This window comes from Bos grunniens, chromosome 4 (genome assembly GCF_055505025.1).
Source record: "Bos grunniens cultivar Pamir isolate PY7600 chromosome 4, Bosgru_T2T1.0, whole genome shotgun sequence".
In the NCBI taxonomy this organism is placed as follows: domain Eukaryota; kingdom Metazoa; phylum Chordata; class Mammalia; order Artiodactyla; family Bovidae; genus Bos; species Bos grunniens.
In genome coordinates this window covers 105,869,087-105,893,691 of record NC_141168.1, presented here as the reverse complement: position 1 = coordinate 105,893,691, position 24,605 = coordinate 105,869,087, and the positions used below count along the sequence as shown (strand labels likewise).

Genomic DNA, 24,605 nt, shown 5'->3' with positions numbered 1-24,605 from the left:
TGTGGGGACTGCTGTACCATTACTGCTCCTTGGCACAGAGCCACAGAAAGATGGACACGAGGCCTGTACATTTGTGTTTTCCCATGGCTAAAGGCAGTTACGTTGGCAGGATCAAGGGATATTACTTTCACTAAAGATCAGAACAAAGTGATAAAGTTTCCTTAGAGTGAGTCTGCTCTCAGTGACATTAAGAAAAGGTGGAGAGGGAGGCTTTAGAGCAAGGGGATATATATATACAGACACACACATACATATGGCTGATTTGCATTGTTGTACAGGAGAAACCAACATAATGATTGTAAAGAATTATCCTCCAATTAAAAATTTAAAAAATAAAGAATGGTGGAGAACAAGGAGAAATTTATTAGAGGATCAGATGTAAGTTGGAGCCTACATTTCTAACACCTTTCTGTAGGTTAGTGAAGAGCATTTGGCTAATACTTGTTTGATAAAAACATGTATGTATAATAGTGCATTCTCATGCCAAGCACAGCGCCTGGGACATAGGAGAGTCCTAATAAATTGTGTTGAATGACTGAATTAAGTAATCTATATAAAATAGTTGTGGAACAAGTATCAATAAGAGAAATCATTAATCATGCTTCTGCTTGTGGAATAGTCTTTTATGTTTGCTTGCTTTGGTTTTAAATGGCTCTGCATACAGATTTCAGAAATTTAGGGGGAGAGGAGAAGAGACACATAATGAAAAGAATCACCTTTAATTTTACCTTTCAAAGGTAATCACCTTTATCATGTAAGTATATTTCTTCCATGGGCTTCCCTGGTGGCTCAGATGGTAAAGTATCTGCCTGCAATTCAGGAGACCTGGGTTTGATCCCTGGATTGGGAAGATCCCCTGGAAAAGGAAATGGCTACCCACTCCGGTATTCTTGCCTGGAGAATTCCATGGACAGAGGAGCCTGGTGGGCTACACAGTCCATGGGATCGCAAAGAGTTGGACATGACTGAGTGACTAACACTTTCATATTTCTTGTCATCTTCTTTTCTATATACATCTATGTTCATGTATAAATTCTAATTTGTTTAAACCAAGTGCATAACCTGAAGAACAGAAGCATAAATTAAAGAATACTGTATAGATTTATGGGCTTCCCAAGAGGCAGTAATGGTAAAGAACTCACTTGCCAATGCAGGAGATGTAAGAGACATGGGTTCAATCCCTTGGTTGGGAAGATCTTCTGGAGGAGGGCATGGCAGTCCACTCCAGTATTCTTGCCTGGAGAATTCCGTGGACAGAGGAGCCTAGCGGGCTACGGTCCGTGGGGTCACAAAGAGTTTGACACTACTGGAGTGATTTAGCATGCACACATGCATATAGATTTATTAAATCTTCTCTGCTGTAGCCTTAAGACATAAACATGATATGTAAACATATACCTATATTTTATATGAGTCACCATTCACTTAATCACACATTTGGAGCCTGCTATATCAACACACAATTCATATTATACACATGTTCATTTTTGCTCTCTGTTTTAGCAGTGTGCAGGTCTAATGTGAAAACTCAAAACCAAATCCACAACAAAAATGCAAAAACTCACGACGTTTTGAGGCCATTCAGCCTTCTGGTAATAATCCGACAGCTGTTCAGCGCGTGACCATTTGTCGGACCTTGCCTTCCTGGCTGAGACTTGAATAAAAGAAGTCAGAGTCCTGTGCATTTGCTGAGATGTGATTACCACCTCTGAAATTGGCCTGCAGAGGAGCCTCCAGGCCAGGGATCTATGGTGAAGATAGCACGGGGCCCAGTGACATATTCTAGTACATTGGCACTAGAAAATTGGACACTGTCCTTGTTTTCTATAAGTCTTAGAAGGCTGGCCATGCACTCAATGTTAAGGGTTTTGAGTGTCTCCCATTCTGTCAATAGGGTTGGAAAATAATGGGCTTTTCTTAGGTGAAATAAGGGGGGTTCCGTGAAGGGCATGTATTGCACAGCTGGGAGGTTTTGCCCTCTTTTTTCTCTTGCTTTCTCATTGAGCTCTACAGGAGGAAGGGCCATACGAGGAGGCTGGTATGTGCTCTCCTAACCCTTCACCACAAACCCGGCTGCCTAAGCTGAAGCAGCCACACAGAGAGCTAAGGAAACTTTAAAAACTTAATTAAGGGAAAAAAGCAAACAAAATAATGCTGTAGTGGATTTACTTAGGGCTGTAGCCTTGCCAGGAAAACCACAGAGTCTGCATGTATATGTTTCTTATATAAGACATATCTAATTAAAACAGGAGACGGGACAGCAAGCTTTCTTCTAAGTTCATTTAAATACATGTTTATGTTGTGTTTAAATTCCCTGTGGGGTAATGTAATGCTGATCCAAAGGCATAAGAGCAATTTGATTAGGCAACTGCAGGCCTCTGTGAATACTTTGAGCCCGAAGTACTTAAGACTTAATCTCCCCCGTACCCTATACCCCATACCAAGGTTACCCACGGAGGCTGGGCCAGCCCCACCCCTGACGGCAGTACCTCTGAGGCTGGACTGATTCATCTTCCCTTTGTAATGCCTTTTACTCTCCTGCCGTGGTTCTTTAACTCAAGGTTATCCTACTCAAGCCTTCTTTTTGCTTTTCTCTGCTCTCGATGATTTATGTTATCCTTTCAGATGACATTTTAACTTAAAAAAAATTTAAAGAAAAGAGTAATTTTTCTTTCTCTTTGCTTCTCATGCCACTTCTTTTTGAGGGCAATGAAAATATTCTAAATAGAACTTCAGTTTGCAGAAATGTAAAATGTTTCCAAGTCCGCCAAAATCTCCACATTGTATATGTCTAAACAAGAAGATGACGTTTGGGGAAGTAAAATGTCATTGTCTGTTTGCTTGTGATGTGGATTACGGTTTAGGACTTCGCTTCTTAAAGCGGGCATCGTCAGCATCATTCCCTGCAAGCTTGCGGGAGATGCAGAATCTCAGGGCCATCCCCAGGCTGACTGAATCAGAGTCTGCACTTTAATAAGAAACCCAGGTGATTAGTGAGCACGTTATCAATTAGGTACCAATTTAGGCACCACTTTAAACACCGATTTAGGATAAATTTGCCTGCTGGACACATCATTTTTCCTCAGGCCCATCTTCTTGAAATTTTATATAGGTTCTCCAACAGGAAGACTACGGAAAATGTTCTGTGCGCTCAGATTAGATTCTGCCTTGGGCATCTTGAATAGCCTTTTTATGGACTTATTAGAAATGTGCTACATGGAATAAAAGTGAAGAATCACTGCCCAAGGTTTGAAGTCCCCCCCTTTAATTACGTCTGAATTTAATTTATAATAGTTCTGGACTGAAATTAGTATATTAAAAATTGATTTACTATGCATTTATGAATATATTTAAATAGAGTACTTGTGAGCAAAATATTTTATTTAGGATAATATACCTGTATATACCAAAGTAGATTCTCTGTAGAATATTTATTCTGCATAGTTCTTGAAAAAGACTATAATTCCATCATATATCCATAAAGGAAGGCTAGTGTTATGTTCTTTTTTTTAATCCTTTCCCTCTTCATATTTTCCCCTTTATTTCATTTTTTTTTGTTTTTCTACTTTTTTATTGAAGTATAATTGCTTTACAATGTTATGTTAGTTTTTGCTGTACAACGAAGTAAATCAGCTATATATGTATACATTTTTCCTATCTTTTTTATTTTAAATTCATTTTTAATTGGAGGAGAATCGCTTTACCATATTGTGTTAGTTTCTGACCTGCAACAACTTGAATCAACTTTAAGGACATACAACCCCCTCTCTTCTGAGCCTCCCTCCTACCCCCACACCCAATCCCACCTGTCCAGGTCATCACAGAGCAGCGAGCTGAGCTCCCTGTGCTACACAGCCTCTGCCCACTAGCTCTCTATTTTACACATGCTGGTGTATCTATGTCCATGCTAGTCTCTTCATTCGTCCCGCTCTCTCCCGCCACCTTCCCATGTCCACAAGGCCATTTTCTGTGTCTACGTTTTTATTCCTGCCCTGAAAAATAGGTTCTCACGTTTTAAAGTTGTATCTTTCCTGCCCCTGTTAATCTGATTATGTCCCACCAACCGTGAGTTTTGGAAGCTCCGATTCCAGGCCCAGTTATTTTAAGCCACTTTCTTATTAGGTCCAAGGACTGAGATCCATACTCTGACACTTACTGTCGTACTTTCTTTCATCTCGAGTTGACTTGGGGGGTGTGTCCTCTCATTTCTCCTTGCCAGTCCCCTCTTCCTTCATAGCGTCTCTTAAACTTGCCTCCTTGAGCTTTCCACACCCTCAGGTTTTCAGCAGCAGTAGGACCTCAGTTGGAATACGGTGTTGATACCTGCTGTGGTTGTTATTGGTTTTTAAATTTTATTTATTTTTAATTGAAGGATAATTGCTTTACAATATCATGCTTTTGGCCGTACATCAGCATGAATCAGCCATAGGTACACACATGTCCCCTCCCTATGTTCTTTTTCTTCTTAAAACTTGTGTTAATATAGACCCTATCAGACCTAACTGAAATGGATATGTCATTACTGACTGCATGTGGTATCACCTTCTTGAAAGAGGCTATAATTCCAGCATATGTCCATTTTAAAATAATCTCATCTGCTTAAAAATATTATTATACTATCTGAAAGGCCATTTGGGGTTCAGTTAAACAAGTGACTAAAATAAATTTATGATTTCTTCTAAAGCTTGAGTTGAATTCTAACACCTATATAATATTTGCTGTTACATTTTAAAGAAATACAATAACCACTCACTGCCGAAGTCTGGTTTTATGGAGGAAGAACAAATGCTTCCTTGTTTAGCCATTCTTACTGCAATCTTGAAATTAAGTTTTAAGAAGTTATTGGTTCAGAATTATGTGGTTTCCAGAATTATCCAGCCCCTCACTCTATTCTATAAGTGATCCTCGTTCCTTATCCTTATGGCTACAAAGTCGTAGACAGAGACTAAACACTATTTTTCATTTGATTTGTCAGAAAAATAATAGCCATCATGAATAATAGCAATTCAAGTGATTTCAAAACACAAGATTGAACAGTCCTGTTCCCATTGTTGATGCTGAGGGTCTGTCAGATAATCATAACATTGTACAGGAGGTGGTGACCTAAACCATTTCAAAGAAAAAGAAATCAAAGAAGGCAAAGTGGTTGTCTGAGGAAGCCTTGCAAATAACAGAAAAGAAGACAAGTGAAAGGCAAAGGAGAAAGGAAAAGATATACCCAACTGAATGCAGAGTTCCAGAGAATAGCAAGGAGAGATAAGAAAGCCTTCTTAGATGAACAATGCAAAGAAATAGAGGAAAACAATAGAATGGGAAAGACTAGAGCCCTCTTCAAGAAAATGGAAGATACGAAGGGAACATCTCATGCAAGGATGGGCACAATAAAGGACAAATGGCAAGGATCTAACAGAAGCAGAAGATATTAAGAAGAGGTGGCAAGAATACATAGAACTATACAAAAAAGGTCTTAATGACCCAGATAACCAGGATGATGTGGTCACTTACCTAGAGCCAGACATCCTGGACTGTGAAGTCAAGTGGGCCTTAGAAGCATTACTACGAATCAAGCTAGTGGAGGTGATGGAATTCCAGTTGAGCTATTTTAAATCCTAAAAGATGATGCTGTTAAAGTGCTGCACTCAATATGCCAACAAATTTGGAAAACTCAGCAATTGCCACAGGACCGGGAAAAAGTCAGTTTTCATTCCAATCCCAAAGAAAGGCAATGCCAAAGAATGCTCAAACTACCATACAGTTGTGCTCATTTCACATGCTAGCAAGGTAGTGCTCAAAATTCTCCAAGCCAGGCTTCAGCAGTATGTGAACCAATAACTTCCAGATGTTCAAGCTGGATTTAGAAAAGGCAGAGGAACCAGAGATCAAACTGCCAACATCCATTGGATCATAGAGAAAGCAAAATTTCAGAAAAATCTACTTCTGCTTCAATGACTATGCTAAAGTCTTTGACTGTGTGGATCACAGTAAACTGTGGAAAATTTTTAAAGAGATGGGAATACCAGACCACCTGACCTGCCTCCTGAAAAACCTGTATGCAGGCCAAGAAGCAACAGTTAGAACCAGACATGGAACAACAGACTGGTTCCAAATTGGGAAAGGAGTACATTAAGGCTGTATATTGTCACTATGCTTATTTAACTTATATGCAGAGTACATCATGTGAAATTCCAGGCTACATGAACTACAAGCTGGAATCAAGATTGCTGGGAAAAATATCAGCAACCTCAGATACACAGATGATACCACTGTAATGGCATAAAGTGAAGAGGAACTCAAGAGCCTCTTGAAGAAGGTGAAAGGAGAGTGAAAAACTAGCTTAAAACTCAACATTCAGAAAACTAAGATCATGGCAAATAGATTGGGGGAAAAAGTAGAAACAGTGGCAGATTTTATTTTCTTGGTCTGCAAAATCACTGTGGATAGTGGCTGCAGCCATGAAATTAAAAGACACTTGCTCCTTGGAAGGAAAGGTATGATGAACCTAGACAGCACAGTAAAAAGCAGAGAAATCACTTTGCCGACAAAGGTCCATATAGTCAAACCTATGGTTTTTCCAGTAGTCGTGTATGGATGTGAGAGTTGGACCATAAAGAAGGCTTAGTGCTGAAAAATTGATGCTTTTTAACTGTGGTGCTGGAGAAGACTCTGAAGAGTCTCTTGGACAGCAAGGACATCACACCAGTCAACCCTAAAGGAAATCAACCCTGAATATTCATTGGAAGGACTGATCCTGAAGCTCCAATACTTTGGCCACCTGATGTGAAGAGCTCACTCATTTGAAAAGACCTTGATGCTGGGAACATTGAGGATAGGAGAAGGGGGCAACAGAAGATGAGATAGTTGGATGGCATCATGGACTCAACAGACATGAGTTTGAGCAAACTCCAGGAGATAGTGAAGGACAGAGAAACCTGCCATGCTGCAGTTCATGGAGTGGCAAAGAGTCAGACACGACTTAGTGACTGAACAACAACAGGTACTCGGAATTTATCTTGCATCAGTAAACACTGTCCAGATTTACAGGAGGTGCTCACCCCAAGAACAATTGTTATTGTTGCTCAAAGAAAGCCATCATGCTTGTAGGAGCTCAGGCACAAACTCGGGTTCAGAATTTTAGATGTCACAGTATAATTGTATTGTATCATTTCAGTTCCATATCGCTAAGACTGTTACATTCTGAAGCAGCAAAAAGTTTAAAAACCTTACTTTTAAAACTAAGATTCACGGTTTTTACTGGCTGTCATTTTATGTCACCATCGTTATTTGTAACACCTTTTGCACTTTCTATGTGCTGTAGACAAGCTAGTCTAAATCCCTTTTCCATATCAAATCACTAAAACACGTAGGATTTTTAGAGACATGATATTATTCTCATTTTAAAAGAGGGAAACTTGAGACCCAGAGAGCTTAAGCCTCTATCTAGTTCCAGGTCACATAGTTAAGAAACAATAAAGCTGGAACCTAACTGTATATGAATGTAGAGTTTATTCCTCTTAAATTTGTGAGCATGAAAAACACATATTGTGAAATTATTCCAGTTTGGGGTGGTGGAGAATGCCTTGTCTTGGAGGACAGTTATTTTTCGCATTTGTTTATATACTTTACTTTTGCTTTCTTCAGGTTAAAAATATAACGGTATTATAAAGTTGAAATCTCTGTCTGAATTTATCATTTAAAAATTTTTCCTTCAGTTTTAAGAAAATTGGATAATATACAATATTATAATGAAAAATGTACTTTTATACATGTATAATATAATGAAACAGTGGATTAATAATAGCTACTAGCCTTGCCTTTGGTTGCAATGTGATTTTTAAAATCCAGTTTTATATCCTAGGAACATATATTTTACCCCAGAAAAGGACAATGGAAAATCTTTCAAAGATTTTGAACAAAGGAAATCCAATTAGAAGACTGTTACAATCTTTTAAACAAGGGATAGAGTCTGGAAAGGTGGGTAAATGACATGGGAAAAAGTGACTGATTTAAAAAGAAGTCTCAACAGAGGTTCCTCAGTAACAAGATATATGAAAAGAGTGAAAGATATTACAGATCCTTTGTAAGCCTTGAGTCTAGGTAAATTTAAGAATGGTGGATAGAGAAACATCTTTGAAGAAAAATGACAAGTATAATTTGGGACATGGACTCTGAAAGGTTGACAGAGCATCCAGTTTGAACCAGTGGTTAGAAAAGGAAGGTTGAACCTGGAGATGTCAGGTTAAGATGCCCTGGCATTTTTCCAGGTAAGGGTCCTACGAGGGCCTCCGGAATGGTGAGAATGGGGTTGGCTGGGTGGGGGCAGCAGAGCCTCACCGATTACTGAGGACAGCTGGCCGGGACAAGGGCACAGACAGTGGATGTTTGGACCGAGCCTTTGGATGTGCTCTCACTTGGAGGCAGGTGGCAGAGGACACTGAGACCACGGGGCCTTAGAAGTGACCTGCACAATATAAACCACGGAAGCTGAAAGATGGACGGTTTCTAGACGGTCAGGGGAGAGTAGATGCGCCGTCAGAAGCAAATAACCAGGGACTCTGGAGAAAGTGATTTTAAAAGAGTAGAGCAGCCAATAATAGATTGAAAGGGGTTCAGCAGGAAATGAGAATGGAGATGGAGAAATATTTTTTTCAAGTTTGCAATGAAGGAAGCAGGGTGATAGGATGGTGGTTTGAAGGGGAAGGAGTATAGATGGAGTGTTTTTTTGTTGTTGAGGTATTCTTGTGAATGTTTATGAGCTGAATGGACTAATCTGATGAAGGGAATAGTTGAGGATTCCAGTGAGAGAAAGAATGAGGGATAATTATGAAGCTCCCTCTCAGAGCAGTTGGGGATACAATCAGGAGTTCTAGTGGAACGCTTGGGTTGGAGGAGAGTACAGAGAACAGAGGTTTTGTGCATCTTTATTAAGAGCACCAACTGTGGGTAAGAAAGCTGTGTTTCGAATGTTCATTTGGAAAGCTTAAACCATTTCCTTGGGGGAAATACGGTAGTGTTGTGGATGTGGCATGGGGGACGTGGGATGACTCTGCCATGAGCTCTTCAGACGGCCCTTAAGGTATTAATCCCCTCCTGTCAATAAATGTGCATACAGCCTGGAGTTACAGCATTTCTTTTTTCACTCTTACACTCTCTTTCTCACAGGCGTTTAGTTTTTTTCCTTTCTCTCGCCTTCCCCCCCACCCTACCCCCCAAGAGAGAGTCTGATGACTTTAGTTTTTTAAAATGTATTTATTTTAATTAAAGGATAACTGTGTCAATATCGTGTTGGTTTCTGCCATACATCAACACAAATCAGCCATAGGTATACATATGTCCCCTCCCTCTTTCTCTTTTTGATTATATTTTTAAACTTTTTTATTGGAGTATAGTTCCTTTACAATGTTGTGTTAGTTTCAGGTGTACAGCAAAGTGAATCACTTATACATAGATCCACTCTTTTTTAGATTCTTTTCTCATATAGGTTATTACAGAGTATTGAGTTCCCTGTGCTATATAGGGGGTTCTTATTATTAACAGTTATTTATTTTATATATAGTAATGTGTATGTATCGATTCTAGTTTCCAAGTTTCTCGCTTCCTCCATTTTATTTTTAGGATATTTTTAGCTGTGTCAAAATCTTTATCCCCATTATTGCAGGAACACTTTAGTATTAAAGCACTAGATGTTTAGTAACCAATTTTTAACAGTGTCTTAATATCCTGAATACTCTTCCTAGAACCCAAATGTCTCCAAGTTGGAAATTTAGACCACCGGTTCTCAATCCTGGCTGCACATTAGACTCACTTGGAGGGGCTTCTAAGCAAAAGCAATGCCACTCCCCACTCGCAGAGATTCTGATTCAAGTGGTTTGTAGTGGGGCCCTATTATCAGTCTTTTTAAAACCATTTTCCCCTAGTAATTGTAATATACAGTCAAAGGTAAAACCACTGACGTAGACAAATGGCAAATTGTTCGTCTGTGCTTAGTTGCTAAGTGGTGTCTGACTCTTTGTGCCCCCTTGGACAGTAGCCTGCCAGGCTCCTTTGTCCATGGGATTTTCCAGGAAAGAATACTGGAGTGGGTTGCCATTTCCTACTGCAGAGGATCTTCCCCACCTAGGGTTTGAACCCACATCTCCTGCATTGGCAGGCAAAGTCTTTACCACTGAGCCACCTGGGAAGCCCTAATAGCAAATTACACTGTTACTATCAATGGCACCCCACTCCAGTACTCTTGCCTGGAAAATCGCATGGACGGAGGAGCCTTGTAGGCTGTAGTCCATGGGGTCTCGAAGAGTCAGACATGACTGAGAGACTTCACTTTCACTTTTCACTTTCATGCATTGGAGAAGGAAATAGCAACCCACGCCAGTATTCTTGCCTGGAGAGTCCCAGGGACGGGGGAGCCTGGTGGGCTGCCGTCTCTGGGGTTGCACAGACTCGGACAGGACTGAAGCGACTTAGCAGCAGCAGCAGCATTAGGTAATTTGTTCAATGCATCTTTTAACATAGGCTGTCCCTGCAAACTCAGTAGGACTAAAGTAAAATGTGTTTCCAAAAGCAATTTCCCCTCCTGATTTTTCTTTGTCAATTACACCTCCATAAAGGAAAATATGGAAACCTCTTTGATTCAAGTTTTGAGGAATTTTCCCTTTGTTTTTAAATAAAAATCTTTTCAACACAGTTATTTCAGAGTGGGTTACATATCTGCTTCTGTGTGCTGAATCGCTCAGTCATGTCCGACTCTTTGTGACCCCATGGACTGTAGCCCACCAGGCTCTTCTGTCCATGGGGATTCTCCAGGCAAGAATACTGGAGTGGGTTGCCATGCCTTCCTCCAGGGGATCTTCCGACCCAAGGATCGAACCCAGGTCTCCCCAATTGCAGGCAGATTCTTTACCATCTGAGCCACCAGGGAAGCCCTATCTGCTTCTACTTTTGCAAAAAAATTTGGAGGGGAGTGGGTACAAAACATGATTAGACTAGCAGTTGAAACCTGAGAATTAACCTAACCCCACTTTGACACATGAGAAAATCTAGGCCCAGAGTGATTGAGTGACTTGCCGAGTAATACAGAGGAAAACAGACTACATGGAGGAAGGATAGGGAAAGGTTTGCATGAAGTGTACTTATCTGGATTAGTGGCCAGGAACAGAACTCAGATCTTAGTTTTAGTTCATGGCTATTTTGACCACAAAAGGAAAACTGGTCAGCCTAAACTGGAAGGCGAAAGAAACAGAAAATTTTGTCCTCAAAACATAACTCACTGTCCAGCCCACCATAAAAAATAAAGGTCATATACCATTATTCTCACCGTTATTCTGGATTTTTCTCAAGGCCTAACCACACCATTATGTCTTGGCTTCTCTCTTACCCATCATTTGCCATTTTTGAGCATTGATTGCCCAAAGCTTTCTGGACCTTTTCTGCTTCCTTTATGCTGAATTAATTCTTTTATTGTTATTTTTTATTAATTTATTGGCAGAATTTCCCCCACATTTTTATAAGAGCTTTGGCTCTGATAGAAGTATTTATTATACATGTACTTTAACCCCAAAGGAAACCAGAAAAAAAGTAAACTGGAACAATAAATTAATTTTTAATTTACAGGGATATTAGGAGATGAAGTATGGTTAGAAAAAATTTCCTGAAGTAAAATAACCATGCTGCCATTCAATCCTTGCCATGAATGTGGTTTGTCAAAAAACCAAATTAAATCCATTAAAAAAAATTTTCTGTGCTCTTTTAAATAAATATTCTTCCAAAATTTAAGCAAAAGGAAAAAGTCCATTCAAGGTAATAAATGTTAGAGTGCTTACTATTTGTAAGGCACTGCTGCCATGGGGCCTGAAAAGAATACTAAAATGAGTACACCCTTGCCTTTGGAAGAGAGATGTGCGTCTTTTTGTCTTTCAAAAGTCTTTGCATAAACAAACCTCTGGAATCTGGGAGGGAATCACATAAATTTCCCCCCACTCTTGCCCCTTCATCACCAGCAGGTCATTTAAGTCACTGACACACATAGAGTCACAAAATCCCTGCCCTCCTGGAATTTGTAATCTAGTGGGGGCAAGGGGGAGGGCAGGCAATAAACAAACAAGTAAAATATGTAAGTGTTATAGAGAAAAATAGGGCTTCCCTGGTGGCTCAGTGGTAAGAATCTGCCTGCAATGCAGGAGACTGGGGTTCGATCCCTGGGTTGGGAAGATCCCCTGGAGGGGAGGGCATGGCAACCCGCTCCAGTATTCTTGCCTGGAGAATCCCCAGGACAGAGGAACCTGATGGGCTACAGTCAGACACGACTGAAGTGACTTAGCAGCAGCAGCATAAAGAAAAATAAAGCCGAGAGGGACTTAGAGACTTTTTTGCATGATGTGATAGCAATATTAAATATGGTTGCCAGGGAGGGTCTCATCAGAACCAGACCTGAAGTAATGAGCTTGTTAGCGGAAGACTATAGAGACCATTTCTCCTGTGGACCTCACGTCTTGGTAGGGACGCAAAGAAGAATCTAAGGTCTTATCTGTTGCAAGGAAGTTTATTAACCATAAGGAAAGAAAGACCAGGTGGCAAAGAGTTGGATACGACTGAGCTACTTGAGCACACCCAAAGGAGAGAACAACTCAAGAGAGAAGGGGCCACACCAAGGGAGGCAAATGGCCCCAGAGGTCTGGAGTCCAGTTTTTAAGGCAGAGTCATTTGCATAATCCAGAAGGGGTCATTGATTGACAGCCTTGATTGACAACTGCAGGTTATATAAAAAGATGTGCTAGCTACCATTCACATCCCATAAAGGTCATAATTAGATGTATGAATTCATGGACTACTTATGAGCAGTAAAAGAGTCCAGTGGCCGCCAAAGGTTACTTTAGTACAGGATAGTGTGAGGTGAGCGCATGTGCCAGAGTAGGGAAAGTCCTGGCAGTCTCTGGTGAGTTCCCCCCCCCCCCCCCCCCCCGCCCCACTGGGCCCCTTATGTGGCAAGAGTGGTAAAGAACCTGCCTGCCCATGCAGAAGAGGTAAGAGACACAGGTTCAATCCCTGGGTGGGGAAGATCCCCTGAAGGAGGGCATGGCAACCCACTCCAGTATTCTTGCCTGGAGAATCCCATGGACAAAGGAGCCTGGTATGCTACAGTTCATGGGGTCACAAAGAATGGGACACGACTGAAGCTACTTAGGATGCATGGACTATTTTTGGAGTCCTGGTGGGGGCCTAGAAGGGGCCAGGCTGGTAAATGGCTTGGTGAGATTAGGCGGCTGCTGCTGCTGTGAAGTCGCTTCAGTTGTGTCCGACTCTGTGTGACCTCATAGACTCATTGGAATTGACTCATTGGAAAAGACCCTGATGCTGGGAAAGATTGAAAGCAGGAGGAGAAGGGGACGACAGAGGATGAGATAGTTGGATGGCATCACGGACTTGATGGACATGAGTTTGAGCAAGCTCCAGGAGTTGGTCATGGACAGGGAAGCATGGAATGCTGCAGTCCATGGGGTCACAAAGAGTCAGAATGACTGAGCAACTGAACTGAACTGACTGAGGACCAAAGTTGATCATGGCAGAAGCAGAAACACAAAAAGTTACTACCACATCCAATAAACAGACGATAGTGGTGGAGGGACTAGTGAGAAGTGATCAAATTCTGCATACATTTTGTTGGGGGAGCCATCAGAGTTTGTTGAAGGACCAAACGTGATGGGACAGAAAGAACGAGGCCAAGTTGCTGCCAGCTTTCATTGGTCACACTCTATAGCCTTTGTAAAAGGTGAAGATTTGTGTACCTCCCGATTCTACATTTTCCTCTCAGACTATTTAATCATAATCTCCAGTATCATGGCCTTGGAAACAATACATTTAAAAGGTTCCCTAATGATTCTTCTTCAGCCAACCCGACTTCAGCTAAGGGTTGCTACCTGCTGGCTCAGGTATCACTTGAGTTACAGGAAAGAATCCACTCCTTTGGGGCACAAATTAGGAGCACAACACTGCAAGGTATGTAGGTGGTTGGGCTTGTGGATGAAGAGATTCATCTCATTGCTTGAAGGCAGGAACACTCTGCTGCTAAGTCGCTTCAGTCGTCTCCGACTCTGTGCGACCCCATAGACCGCAGCCCACCAGGCTCCGCCGTCCCTGGGATTCTCCAGGCAAGAACACTGGAGTGGGTTGCCATTTCCTTCTCCACTGCATGAAAGTGAAAAGTGGAAGTGAAGTCGCTCAGTCGTGTCCGACCCTTAGCGACGCCATGGACTGCAGCCTAGCAGGCTCCTCCGTCCATGGGATTTTCCAGCAAGAGTACTGGAGTGGGGTGCCATTGCCTTCTCCGGAGGAACACTCTAAGACATCTTAAATGGCTTGAATTAAGGCATGGGAGGCTTCCTGGAGGAGCCCGATTTTGACGACGGCTTTTAGAGAAAGGGGTAAGATTAACGGACAAGATGATGGGGTGTGAATGAGGGGTGACAAGAGGTCCAGGTCAGACTCTTGGTGGAGGACCCCCTCGGCCCAGGACTCAGTCCTTGAGTGGTAGCATCCCAAGCTCTCCACGAAAGCCACGCCCCTTTGGAAGGAGGACGGGCCCGTATCCCGCCTGCTGCTCCCGCTCGTGTTTCAGGAAGGTCCTCATATTAGAACGTACCAAACCGGATGAAGGTCGCGTGCCCTCTTCCGCTTGTGTTCGGGTTACTTATATCCGGCTTGGAAAGAGAGGCAAGCGGGCGCTGACCTTCTGCGCAGGCGCGGCCTGGGGTCCACGCGCGGCATTATGTCTGCTCTGCACGTCTCGCGTGTCCGGGCCTTGTATCGGCGCATTTTGCTGCTACACCGGGTTCTGCCCCCAGACCTCAAAGACCTTGGCGACCGGTACGTGAAGGACGAATTTAGGAGACACAAGACCGCTGGTTCTAAAGAGGCCGAACGATTCCTGCAGGAATGGGAGGCAAGTAACTCTGGTTTTCATCGCCCCAGACCTTTGGGGTCCCTCGGAGATGTCCCGGTTTGTAGTTAGGAGAGACCGCCTGACCTGGCTGGTTTCCCGGGCCCCACACAAGCTCGGACGGAGCGGCAGCCTGTTCCGTTTGAATTGAACAGCGCAGAGCCGTTTAAACAATACCTCCCAAAGTTACATCCCAAGCCGGTCTCTGTCCCGCGGGTCCTCGCTGCAGCACATCTCATACACCAGCGCTTCAAATTCAGTTGACTTTTGCCTGGCGCTGGAGGAGTGAGGATGGAGGTTACAAAATTGACTAAGTCACCTGGTCAAGTTTTTAAAGAGCTTCCCGTTTGGCAGCTTTTTGTCCCCTCCAGTGCCTTGCACTTAGCAAGCGCCTGTTGATAATAGTTTTCTCCTTACTGGTTTTCAGAATTTTAGAGGCTTGTTTCTATAATCACCATTTTTAAATCCCAGTGCTCTTTGTTGGGTCTTAATATTCTTATTTTATATCATGACTGATAACAGAAATGGGAAAAGCCTGGGGTTTATTACAAGCGGTGGGCAAAAATGCTGGTCAGAGTTAAGTTAGGTGAAAGTTGGTTTCTTCGTAATCATCTACTTCGTTTCACGTAGTCACGTTACTTTTTAATTTGTATCATTGCACTAGATCTTAAGCAGGCAGAGGCATTGGCTCCTTTGATTTCCCTTCCTTTTTCTGAGTGAAGTCAGAAGATATTCAGAGTATATATTTTTAAATAACTTTATTTATTTTTTTGCCATGCTGGGTCTTGGCTGCTGCGCGAGTGTTTCTGTAGTTGTGGCCAGCGAGGGCTACTCTCTGGTTGCAGTGCGTGGGCTTGATTGCCGTGGCTTCTCTCATTGCGGAGCTCGGGCTCTAGGCACGCGGGCTTGGTAGTTGCCCGCAGGTGGGCTCAGTAGTTCCGGCTCCTGGGCTCTAGAGCACAGGCTCAGTAGTTGTGGCCCACGGGCTTAGATGCTCCCTGGCACGTGGGATCTTACCCAATCAGAGATTGAACCGTGCCTCCTGTATTAGCTGGCGGATTCTTTACCACTCAGCCACCAGGGAAGCCCCCAGAATAGAGTATTTCGTGGGGTTAGGAGCCATGCAGGATTACCCCTAGATACGCTTTGCAAATAGCAAGAAAGGAATGGAATTGACTATTAAAGGGACAGGTATTTGAAAGCACGTAGTAGTGCTTGTTGGTTGAAGAACCTAGTTAAGCAATTTCTTACCCTAAAAAGTTGATGACTACAGAAACTACTGAAGGCTGTTTAAAACAAAAAAAAAAAATGCCAAAAGAGTGAACATTAGGGTGAACACAGAACTTTTTAACTGAGTCGCAGGATTTTTTATTGTACAAGCCTCATTGACGCTTTCAAAAGGGACATTTAGGACGAGGGTGAAATGTAGAATTTGCCTAAAAATTATATGTATTAGATGCAATAAGGTCGCCTAGAGCCAGGGAAGTTGAATCTTTTTAAATGCAGACTGCTTTCTTCTAATATGGTAACTTGATCTTGAAGTCAGAAGAACTGGATTCAAATTAAAGTACTGGCATTTATAAATGTTGTATCGCTTTTCCTAATTTTATTATCTCATCTGCAAAATAATAACAGTAATTACAATATGCACCTCTAAATTAGGGCCTCCCAAGTGGCTCAGTGGTTAAAAAAACAAACAAACAAACAAACAAAAACCCACCTGCCAGTGCAGGCAATGCATGAGAGATGAACTGGATACCTGGGTGGGGAGGATCCCCTAGAGGAGGAAATAGCAGCCCACTCCAGTATTCTTGCCTGGAGAACGCCGTGGACAGAGGAGCCTGGTGGGCTACAGTACATTGTGTTGTAAAGACTGGGACCCGACTGAGCACACACACACACAGCTCTAAATTAGTGTATGTAAATATAAGTGACATCTTTTAAGCCAGATCAGTTTGTGGCAGGAGCAGGAGTTTAGCTTTATATTGGGAAGAAATAAGGGCATTTTGGGAGGTCCTAAAACTGGGAAACTTTTTAGGGAAAGAATAGGAACCCAGAATACCAGTAGGCTGAAAGTTGCTCAGAAGTGTCCGACTCTTTGCGACCCCATGAACTGTACAGTCCGTGGAATTCTCCAGGCCAGTGCACTGGAGTAGATAGCCTTTCCCTTCTCCAGCAGATCTTCCCAACCCAGGGATCAAACCAGGGTCTCCTGCATTGCAGGTGTATGTTTTTTTGTTTTGTTTTAACCAACTGAGCTATCAGGGAAGCCCGATAATAGGCTAGAGACAGTAATAAGAATATACATTAAAAAAAAACTAGAGTAAAAAAAAAACACTGTTGATCAACCCATTAGAATTGGTGTCAGGAATTCAGCTTAAAAAAAAAAAATTATTCCAGTGCTGTGTGGCTTGGTCTCTGGGATTCTTTCACACACTTCTAAAATTAGTTGTGAACTTGAATTTGTTTTACTTTAAAGAGCAAAGTTGTGTGTGGGTACTACTGGAGAAGAGAAAGGGGAAGGATCAGGAATGCTAGGGGGCTCAGTATTGGGAGGAGGGTTCTCTATTCCCTTCTCTGATCCCAGAAAACTGTTACAAATCTTAGAGCGAGTTCAACTGGGCAAATTTCTCTTCACGGACCATTTGAGGGATGGTAAAAGGAAAGTATTTCATTTTATCTTAAGGATAGAAATGTAAATGCATATTTGCAAAGTAGTGAACTAATGTTAATTTCTTACGATAAAAGAAAAAAAAGTTAAGTTCAGGAAAATATGTTGGGATTCTATGGAGAATGATAACTGGTTAGTAAAATACCCATTGTAATCTTACTCCCAAGTCTTTTAAGAGACAACTCTATAAAGAGTGGAATTGGGGTTGGGTGGATCGGGTGGGGTTCTTACTTATTATAGAACTTTAAAAATTCTAATTATGCTCAGTTTTGAAGAATAGCTGATTTAGGTAATACTTCCCATTTTTCCTTCTGTGCTGACCCAGTTGCAGAGAGAACAACTTTTTACCATTTATTTTCTTGGAAATCAGAATAAGCACTGAAAATTAAATAGCAAGTATGACACGTTTGTGTTAGAATGTGAGACGTTTCTCAGAAACAACTTTGAAAAGTATATTTAATTTTTCATTTTTTGGGCCCCACTTACTGCTTTCTTGCCTGGTTTCAGTTGTTTTCCTTAAGTAGCTGCTTTGTTCTGTGTCTCTGGGCAAGGCTGATAGTGAAAGTTTCTGGAAAAAGCAAAAATTCTTCAACATTCTTTAGTTATTGATCACTTATTGCGAGGCAGAGTGCTAGCATTGTGGGACACAAAAATGAATAATATATGTATTTCACTTATATGGTGTCCAAGTTTCAAGTTAGTAAACGTTTATAGTATGGAAGGATGTCTGTTAAAATGCTGTGGGACCAAAGAAGGAATGGAAGTCGAGGCCACGTGTAGTGTATGAGAGGACATTTGGGCAAATCAGAGTTGCCTTGTCAAGAAAAAGACCCTGGTAAAGTGGAAATAAAGCATCTGCAGAGGTATTGAGGTAAGAAACAGTCAAAGTTTTTCCAGGATCTGCAGTGACCAGAATTTAGTGTATTATATGGGAGATTAGAAAGAGATTAAAGATAAAGAGGTGACAAGAAACAGGATATTCTTCTAAGGATTTTAGGTCTTTATTTTGAGTCATTGAAAGATTTTAAGCAGTGGCGATGAAAATGATTCAAATTATATTCTAGAAAGATCATTGCAACATGAGTAGAAAGGAATGATTGAAGAATTAAGCCAGATTGAAGGCAGGGAGAGCTTTTAGGAGAGATGTAGTAATCCCAAATATGAGTTGGAAAAAAGTTCACCTGAGTTTTTCTGTAAGATTTAAAAAAAAAGGTTTTACAGAACTTTATATATATATATATATATAAACCCTAATATATATAACATGTATTAATGTAACTATGTATAAACTATTCATTTATATTTTATATAGATAATATGTTATATAGATATACAACATATTTATAAACACCTGATATATATTAATAAATATAAATACAATATAAATATTAATATAATATATTCAAATATATTTAATATGTGATGTATAAATATTTTATATTGATAAAATAATATAAATATTAACATATTAATTTATGTGTATAATTTGTATATATATAAATATATATGTTTATGTATATAAGATATATATAAAATGTAACCAACAGCCCTAATATATTTATGTAATTGAACCAAGACAGAGCTGTTGAGCATGGAGAGTATGGATTTTTGTGTTACTCTTTTTACAGTAGACTAGAACTTGAGTTGGTGACCAATACAAGATTAGTTAGAGGGGAGGAAATAGAATGGATAACTCTTAAGTTTTGGAATATGATACCAATAACCAGAATAGGTGTGTGTGTGTGTGTGTGTGTGTACAGAGGGAACAGTGGCAGATGAGTTCATTATCGTTCATTTTTGTGTTAAAAATTCTGATGGGACAGTCAATTGACAATGTTCTGAAATACATATTCCTCTGATACTCAGGTGACAGATTGTGACTGGAGATAGGGAGTTAAAATTTATTACTTGTAGTCGGTCGGTAGGCCAAAGATGTGAATGGAAGTGCCCAGGCTGGAAGGTGGTCAAAGATAGAGCACTAACCTTGAAGAGAATGAAGGTGGTAGTGTAGTGCTGGAACGCTCTCTCCTTTCCTTTTCCTGTGTTCTGTTGTTCCTAGCTACTTCTGCAAAGCAACGTACTCTTTCCTTTCCTGATGATGTTTAAGTCTTTAGGCTTGTATGATAGTCCTTATTATAATATTTGCTTTTTTTATTTTGTTGTACTCATTTTTGAGACAAGAAAATGCTTCAGATTCATGTAATTGTCCATTTGTAACTCCTATGAGATATCTTTTTCTTATTTATAACTTTGATTATCAGATTTAACAGTGTATGATGAAGTTGCATGTCATCTATGTTCAGAGTTTCCTTAACTTCATATAATTAGGGTTAGGTGGGTATTTTGCAGTTTTTATAATTGTACACCTCTCTTACCTAATTTGAAGACCTCATTGTTTTTTTTGCTTTTGGACATCCTGATTTGTACTTTGTACTTTAGTTTGTGGGAGAAAGGGAATGAATCACCTCTGTTGATGGATTATACATGTGGGGGATCATCTACCAAGTGTGAGGGAGTCATCTGGGAGCCTCTTGGTTGCACCGTTTGCTGTGCGTGTTCCTCTGTTTTTGTGATGGTTTACTGGATGATGATGGTTGATTGGATGGTGATGTGTTACACATGTGTTTTCTACAGTAAGCTTTACCATTTAAAAAATTTTAGCTGGGCTGTGGTCCTTAACTAATGGTTGAAAAAGGGTTGCTGCTGCTGCTGCTGCTGCTAAGTCGCTTCAGTCGTGTCCGACTCTGTGCGACCCCATGGACGGCAGCCCACTAGGATCCTCTGTCCCTGGGATTCTCCAGGCAAGAACACTGGAGTGGGTTGCCATTGCCCAGTCGTACCCGACTCTTAGCGAGCCCATGGACTGCAGCCCACCAGGCTCCTCCGTCCATGGGACTTTCCAAGCAAGAGTACCGGAGTGGGATGCCATTGCCGTCTCCAGAAAAAGGGTTAAAGGAAAGGATTTGAAACAGTATATCCTTGGAATATAAAATGTTGCTGTTTTAAATTTCTGAACCATTTGAAAGTTTTTAAGATACTGTTTGTTTAGAGAAATACTTTTAATTGGTGTCATGAGATGTGTTAGAACAGTGCTTATCTTTGAAGTAGCTAAAGATGTTTTTAAAAAATAATAGTTTGATCAACATTGCATGTATTATCGACTTTATACTATGTTACTGGAACATAGGGGTATGTCTTTTTATTTAAATGATTTTAAATGTATTTAAATTTATAGATTTAAATAATGATAATAGCATGATAATATGCTAGTGGTTATGGTTCTAAAACAAGACTGTATGTGTTTGTAGAGGTGTGTGTATCTGTATAGCACACAGAGTTAAGAATTTGAAAGTTTTGCGTTGAATTTAAAGATTTTGTATGCATAGTATTAATCTTACTGGTTTACTTATTTTATGACATAATTATGTGTTACAGTTGCTTAATAAGAGCAAATGTCTGAAATTTTACATAGGGAGAGTATTAGAATTGATTGAAAGGACTTCAGTAAACTTTTTTTTCAGTTAATGCACTTAAGCTTTTTTGAAAAACCAAAGTATGTATGCATGTGGTTAAAAAAACTAAGTTGTGTAGAAGGGCTTACAATAAGGGCCAATATTCTTTTTTATTCCTTAATTTCTCTCCTGGGGACAGTTTTTATTTTACTTTGGTGTCTTTTTTTCAGTTTTCCAATATCTTGTGAACTTTGGTTATCTGTCTAAATTTATAAGTAAAGCAATAATAAACTAAGAACTCTGCATATAGTGAGGTGTGTGGATTAGAAAGTTAGCATTTATTTGTTTGTTTTTAGAGAATTACTTTTTGAATTAGAGTCGCAGTTAGTCTCCCTTGCATTTGCTTCCGCCTCCCCCTCCTCCTTACCTCCCTGTGTGCGCGTTCAGTTGATTCTAGCAGTTTGGCTTTGTCCTCCGATCTTTTCTGTTTTGAAGCTGTGACTGCTTTTATCGAGGCTATTTTATTCATTACACTCCTCCACCTGCTTTCCATCTTGAGAAATTTATTGAACTCTGTCTTCTAATGGCTCCTTTCCTTAATTATTATGGATTGCTCCTTTAAAAGTGTCTTTATTATCAGATCACTGGAATTTTGGAAGGGTGAAGAAGTAGGAAATAAGCTGCTGTGATTTCTCTAATCTGCTGTCTCAAACTGGGGCTCCTTAGATTTTTCGTTTTAAAGCTGAAGAAACTAAGGCTTGTAGAAGTGAAATGCCTTGTGTGGTGTAACACAAGTAGTTGCAGTGAAAACCTTGTGCTCTTACCTCATGATCATCAGTTATTTTTGAAATGTTTCCCAAAAACGATTCAACTTTTGTTTAATATAGAATGATTACATATTTTTTTCTTACTACAGTTTATTTGTATATTTGGTTTGTTTTCCATTTTGGATATTTTTCTTAAGGGACAGGGAAATTTTTTAAAGTCATATTTCTATCAAATACACCTCTAGCTTAATAGGGAAATGTTTAGGTGTTGTTTAGGTAATTTAATGTTTATTAACCCAAGATGCTAATTGGGATACATTTCTCTCTCAAAGATTGTTTTCCTTAACGAAATGAGAATGGAAGTTACTGCAGTGTCAGACAAATGTGTCCTGTGTGATTATTGGGAATTTTCTTTGGACCTTATTTTTGTCTTTGTAGGGGAAGTAATATTTTACCCTTGAGATTAAGGATGGACCGAGTTCTCTTTTACCTAAGATATGGTTATATTAGGAGATGAGTTAAAACTGTATCAAATGGCCTAACCTACTTTATACTTTTCATTGGCACCACTGATTTTTCTCTTTAATCTTCTCTTTTAGTTTCAGGGCTTTGTATTACTATAGTGAGAGAATGGATAATAAAAACAAAATATATTTTATTTGTAATAGTTACCATTAACATAAAATTAATAATTCCTGAATTAAAAATAATAGAAAGGCAAATGAAATACATTTGGGATTAATGTGGTAGATGATTGATAGCATTAGTATAGGAAGAGCTTGGATTAGGAAAACACTGGTAGCTTTAATAAAGGAACGGGCAAAAGGGACTCTAATAAGAGGTCATTCTGATTTATATACAAATTTAACTGCTGTGCTTAATGTATATGATAATAGTGAAAACTTTAAAGCAGTGTGGATATCCAGTGATGGGAGAAGAATGAAATTATAACATAGCCATATGATGGATGGGTTAGTATGGAGCTCTTAGTAATGGTGCTTCAGAAAAATTAATGCTGTAGAAAACTGCTCATGATACAATTAAACATAAACAGTGTTTATCTTTGGATGATAAGATTAAGGATAATTATTATTTTCTTCCTTGTATCTCAAAATTCCAGATCATGTGCTACTTTAGTAATTATAGGAAAGCCAATAAATGTGATTTTTTAAAAAATGCAGTTGAATATGCTCAGTATTTCTGTTTCTGATTATATCACAAAGCATAGGCAATCTCATTCAGTGAGTCAACCAGAACATTATAAATATATTTTGTAATTTTACCCTTTAAATTATTTAGGGTAAACTTAGACTTCTTCATGTTTAATGAATCTCAGTGATATATTTTATTATTTCTTGCTGAGCTTTGTAAAATTAAAACAATCTAAATGTGTAGACTTTTAGTATTATAAATAACCACTGAAATAAGACAAGAGAAGAAATAAAAGGCATCCAGATTGAAAAGAAAAAAATAAAACTGCCTTTATTTACAGGTGATAAGATTATGTAGACAATTTGATGTAATCTACAAAGAATCTTCTGGAATTTAGTAAGTCAGTTTAGCATTGTTGTATGATACATGACTAATATATAAGAATTAACTGTACTTTTTTATACTAGCAGTGAAAACTTGGAAAATAAAGTTTTAAAATACCATTTGCCATAAAAAACTATGAAATACGAAGGGAAACTTCAGATAAAGGATGTACAAACCTGTACACTGAAAACTATAAACTCTTGCTGGAAAAGAATAAATATGTGTGGATTAAAAATGAAACTTTAGTTGTTACTCTTTTTTCCCTAACCACTAGAAGATATATTAAGAATTTAGAACCTTTAGAGCTGTAAATTGAGATTAGAAAAGAGTCAGCAGGACTATCCACCTGGTATAGTTTTAAGTCTTTTTAAGCAAGGTGAAGAATCTTCTCATGTTAATTTCTTAGAGATCATGTTTAAATAGTGATAATTCTCCAATAATTTAATTTGATCAAAATTGTTACTTAACTTAGAAATCCATTTTAATTTTTTACCTTTTCTTTTTCTAACTATTGTAGAAGGTTGCATGAAGGCTGACAGTGAATTATAACTGGCAGAGGAGATTGCTTAACTGTTAGTTTGTCTTCTGGCAGGTCAGACAGAGGATGGAAGGTGGCTTGGAAGACAGTAGGCTTAGGATGGAGATTCTAGACAGATTTGTGCCACCTGGGCTTGTCAGCATAAGCCCTGGTAATTGTTTTTGTAGATTTGGAATTGGACTTTTATCCAGTATACCTAGAGATGATAACATATTCACACTAACTTCAGTTCAGTCGCTCATTCGTGTCTGACTCTTTGTTACCCCATGGACTGCAGCATGTCCGGCCTCCCTGTCCATCACCAACTCCCAGAGTTTACTCAAACTCATGTCAGTCGAGTCGGTGAGGCCATCCAACCATCTCATCCTCTGTCAACCCCTTCTCCTCTTGCCTTCAGTCTTTCCCAGGATCAGGGTCTTTTCCAATGAATCAGTTTTTCGCATTAGGTGGCCAAAGTATTGGAGTTTCAGCTTCAGCATCAGTCCTTCCAAAGAATATTCAGGACTGATTTCCTTTAGGATGGACTGGTTGGATCTTCTTGCAGTCCAAGGGACTCTCAAGAGTCTTCTCGAACACCACAGTTCAAAAGCATCAATTCTTCGGCACTCAGCTTTCTTTACAGTCCAACTCTCACATCCTTACATGACTACTGGAAAAACCATAGCTTTGACTAGACAGACCTTTGTTGACAAAGTAATGTCTCTGCTTTTTA

At 39.8% G+C, this 24,605-nt stretch overlaps 1 protein-coding gene across 2 annotated transcripts in view; it reads left to right on the top strand.

Annotated features, from left to right (window-relative positions):
* The first annotated feature begins 14,628 nt into the window (after nucleotides 1–14,628).
* Nucleotides 14,629–24,605, top strand: part of SDHAF3 (succinate dehydrogenase complex assembly factor 3) — an 85,502-nt gene continuing 75,525 nt past the window's right edge. Inside the window, exon 1 of one of the 2 annotated variants that reach the window (XM_086397727.1) lies at nucleotides 14,629–14,932. In XM_086397727.1, the coding sequence (XP_086253853.1) occupies nucleotides 14,759–14,932 (174 nt within the window). In that variant the 5' untranslated portion in view covers nucleotides 14,629–14,758. The remainder of the gene's footprint in view (nucleotides 14,933–24,605) is intronic. The other variant, XM_086397726.1, reaches the window with a different exon arrangement.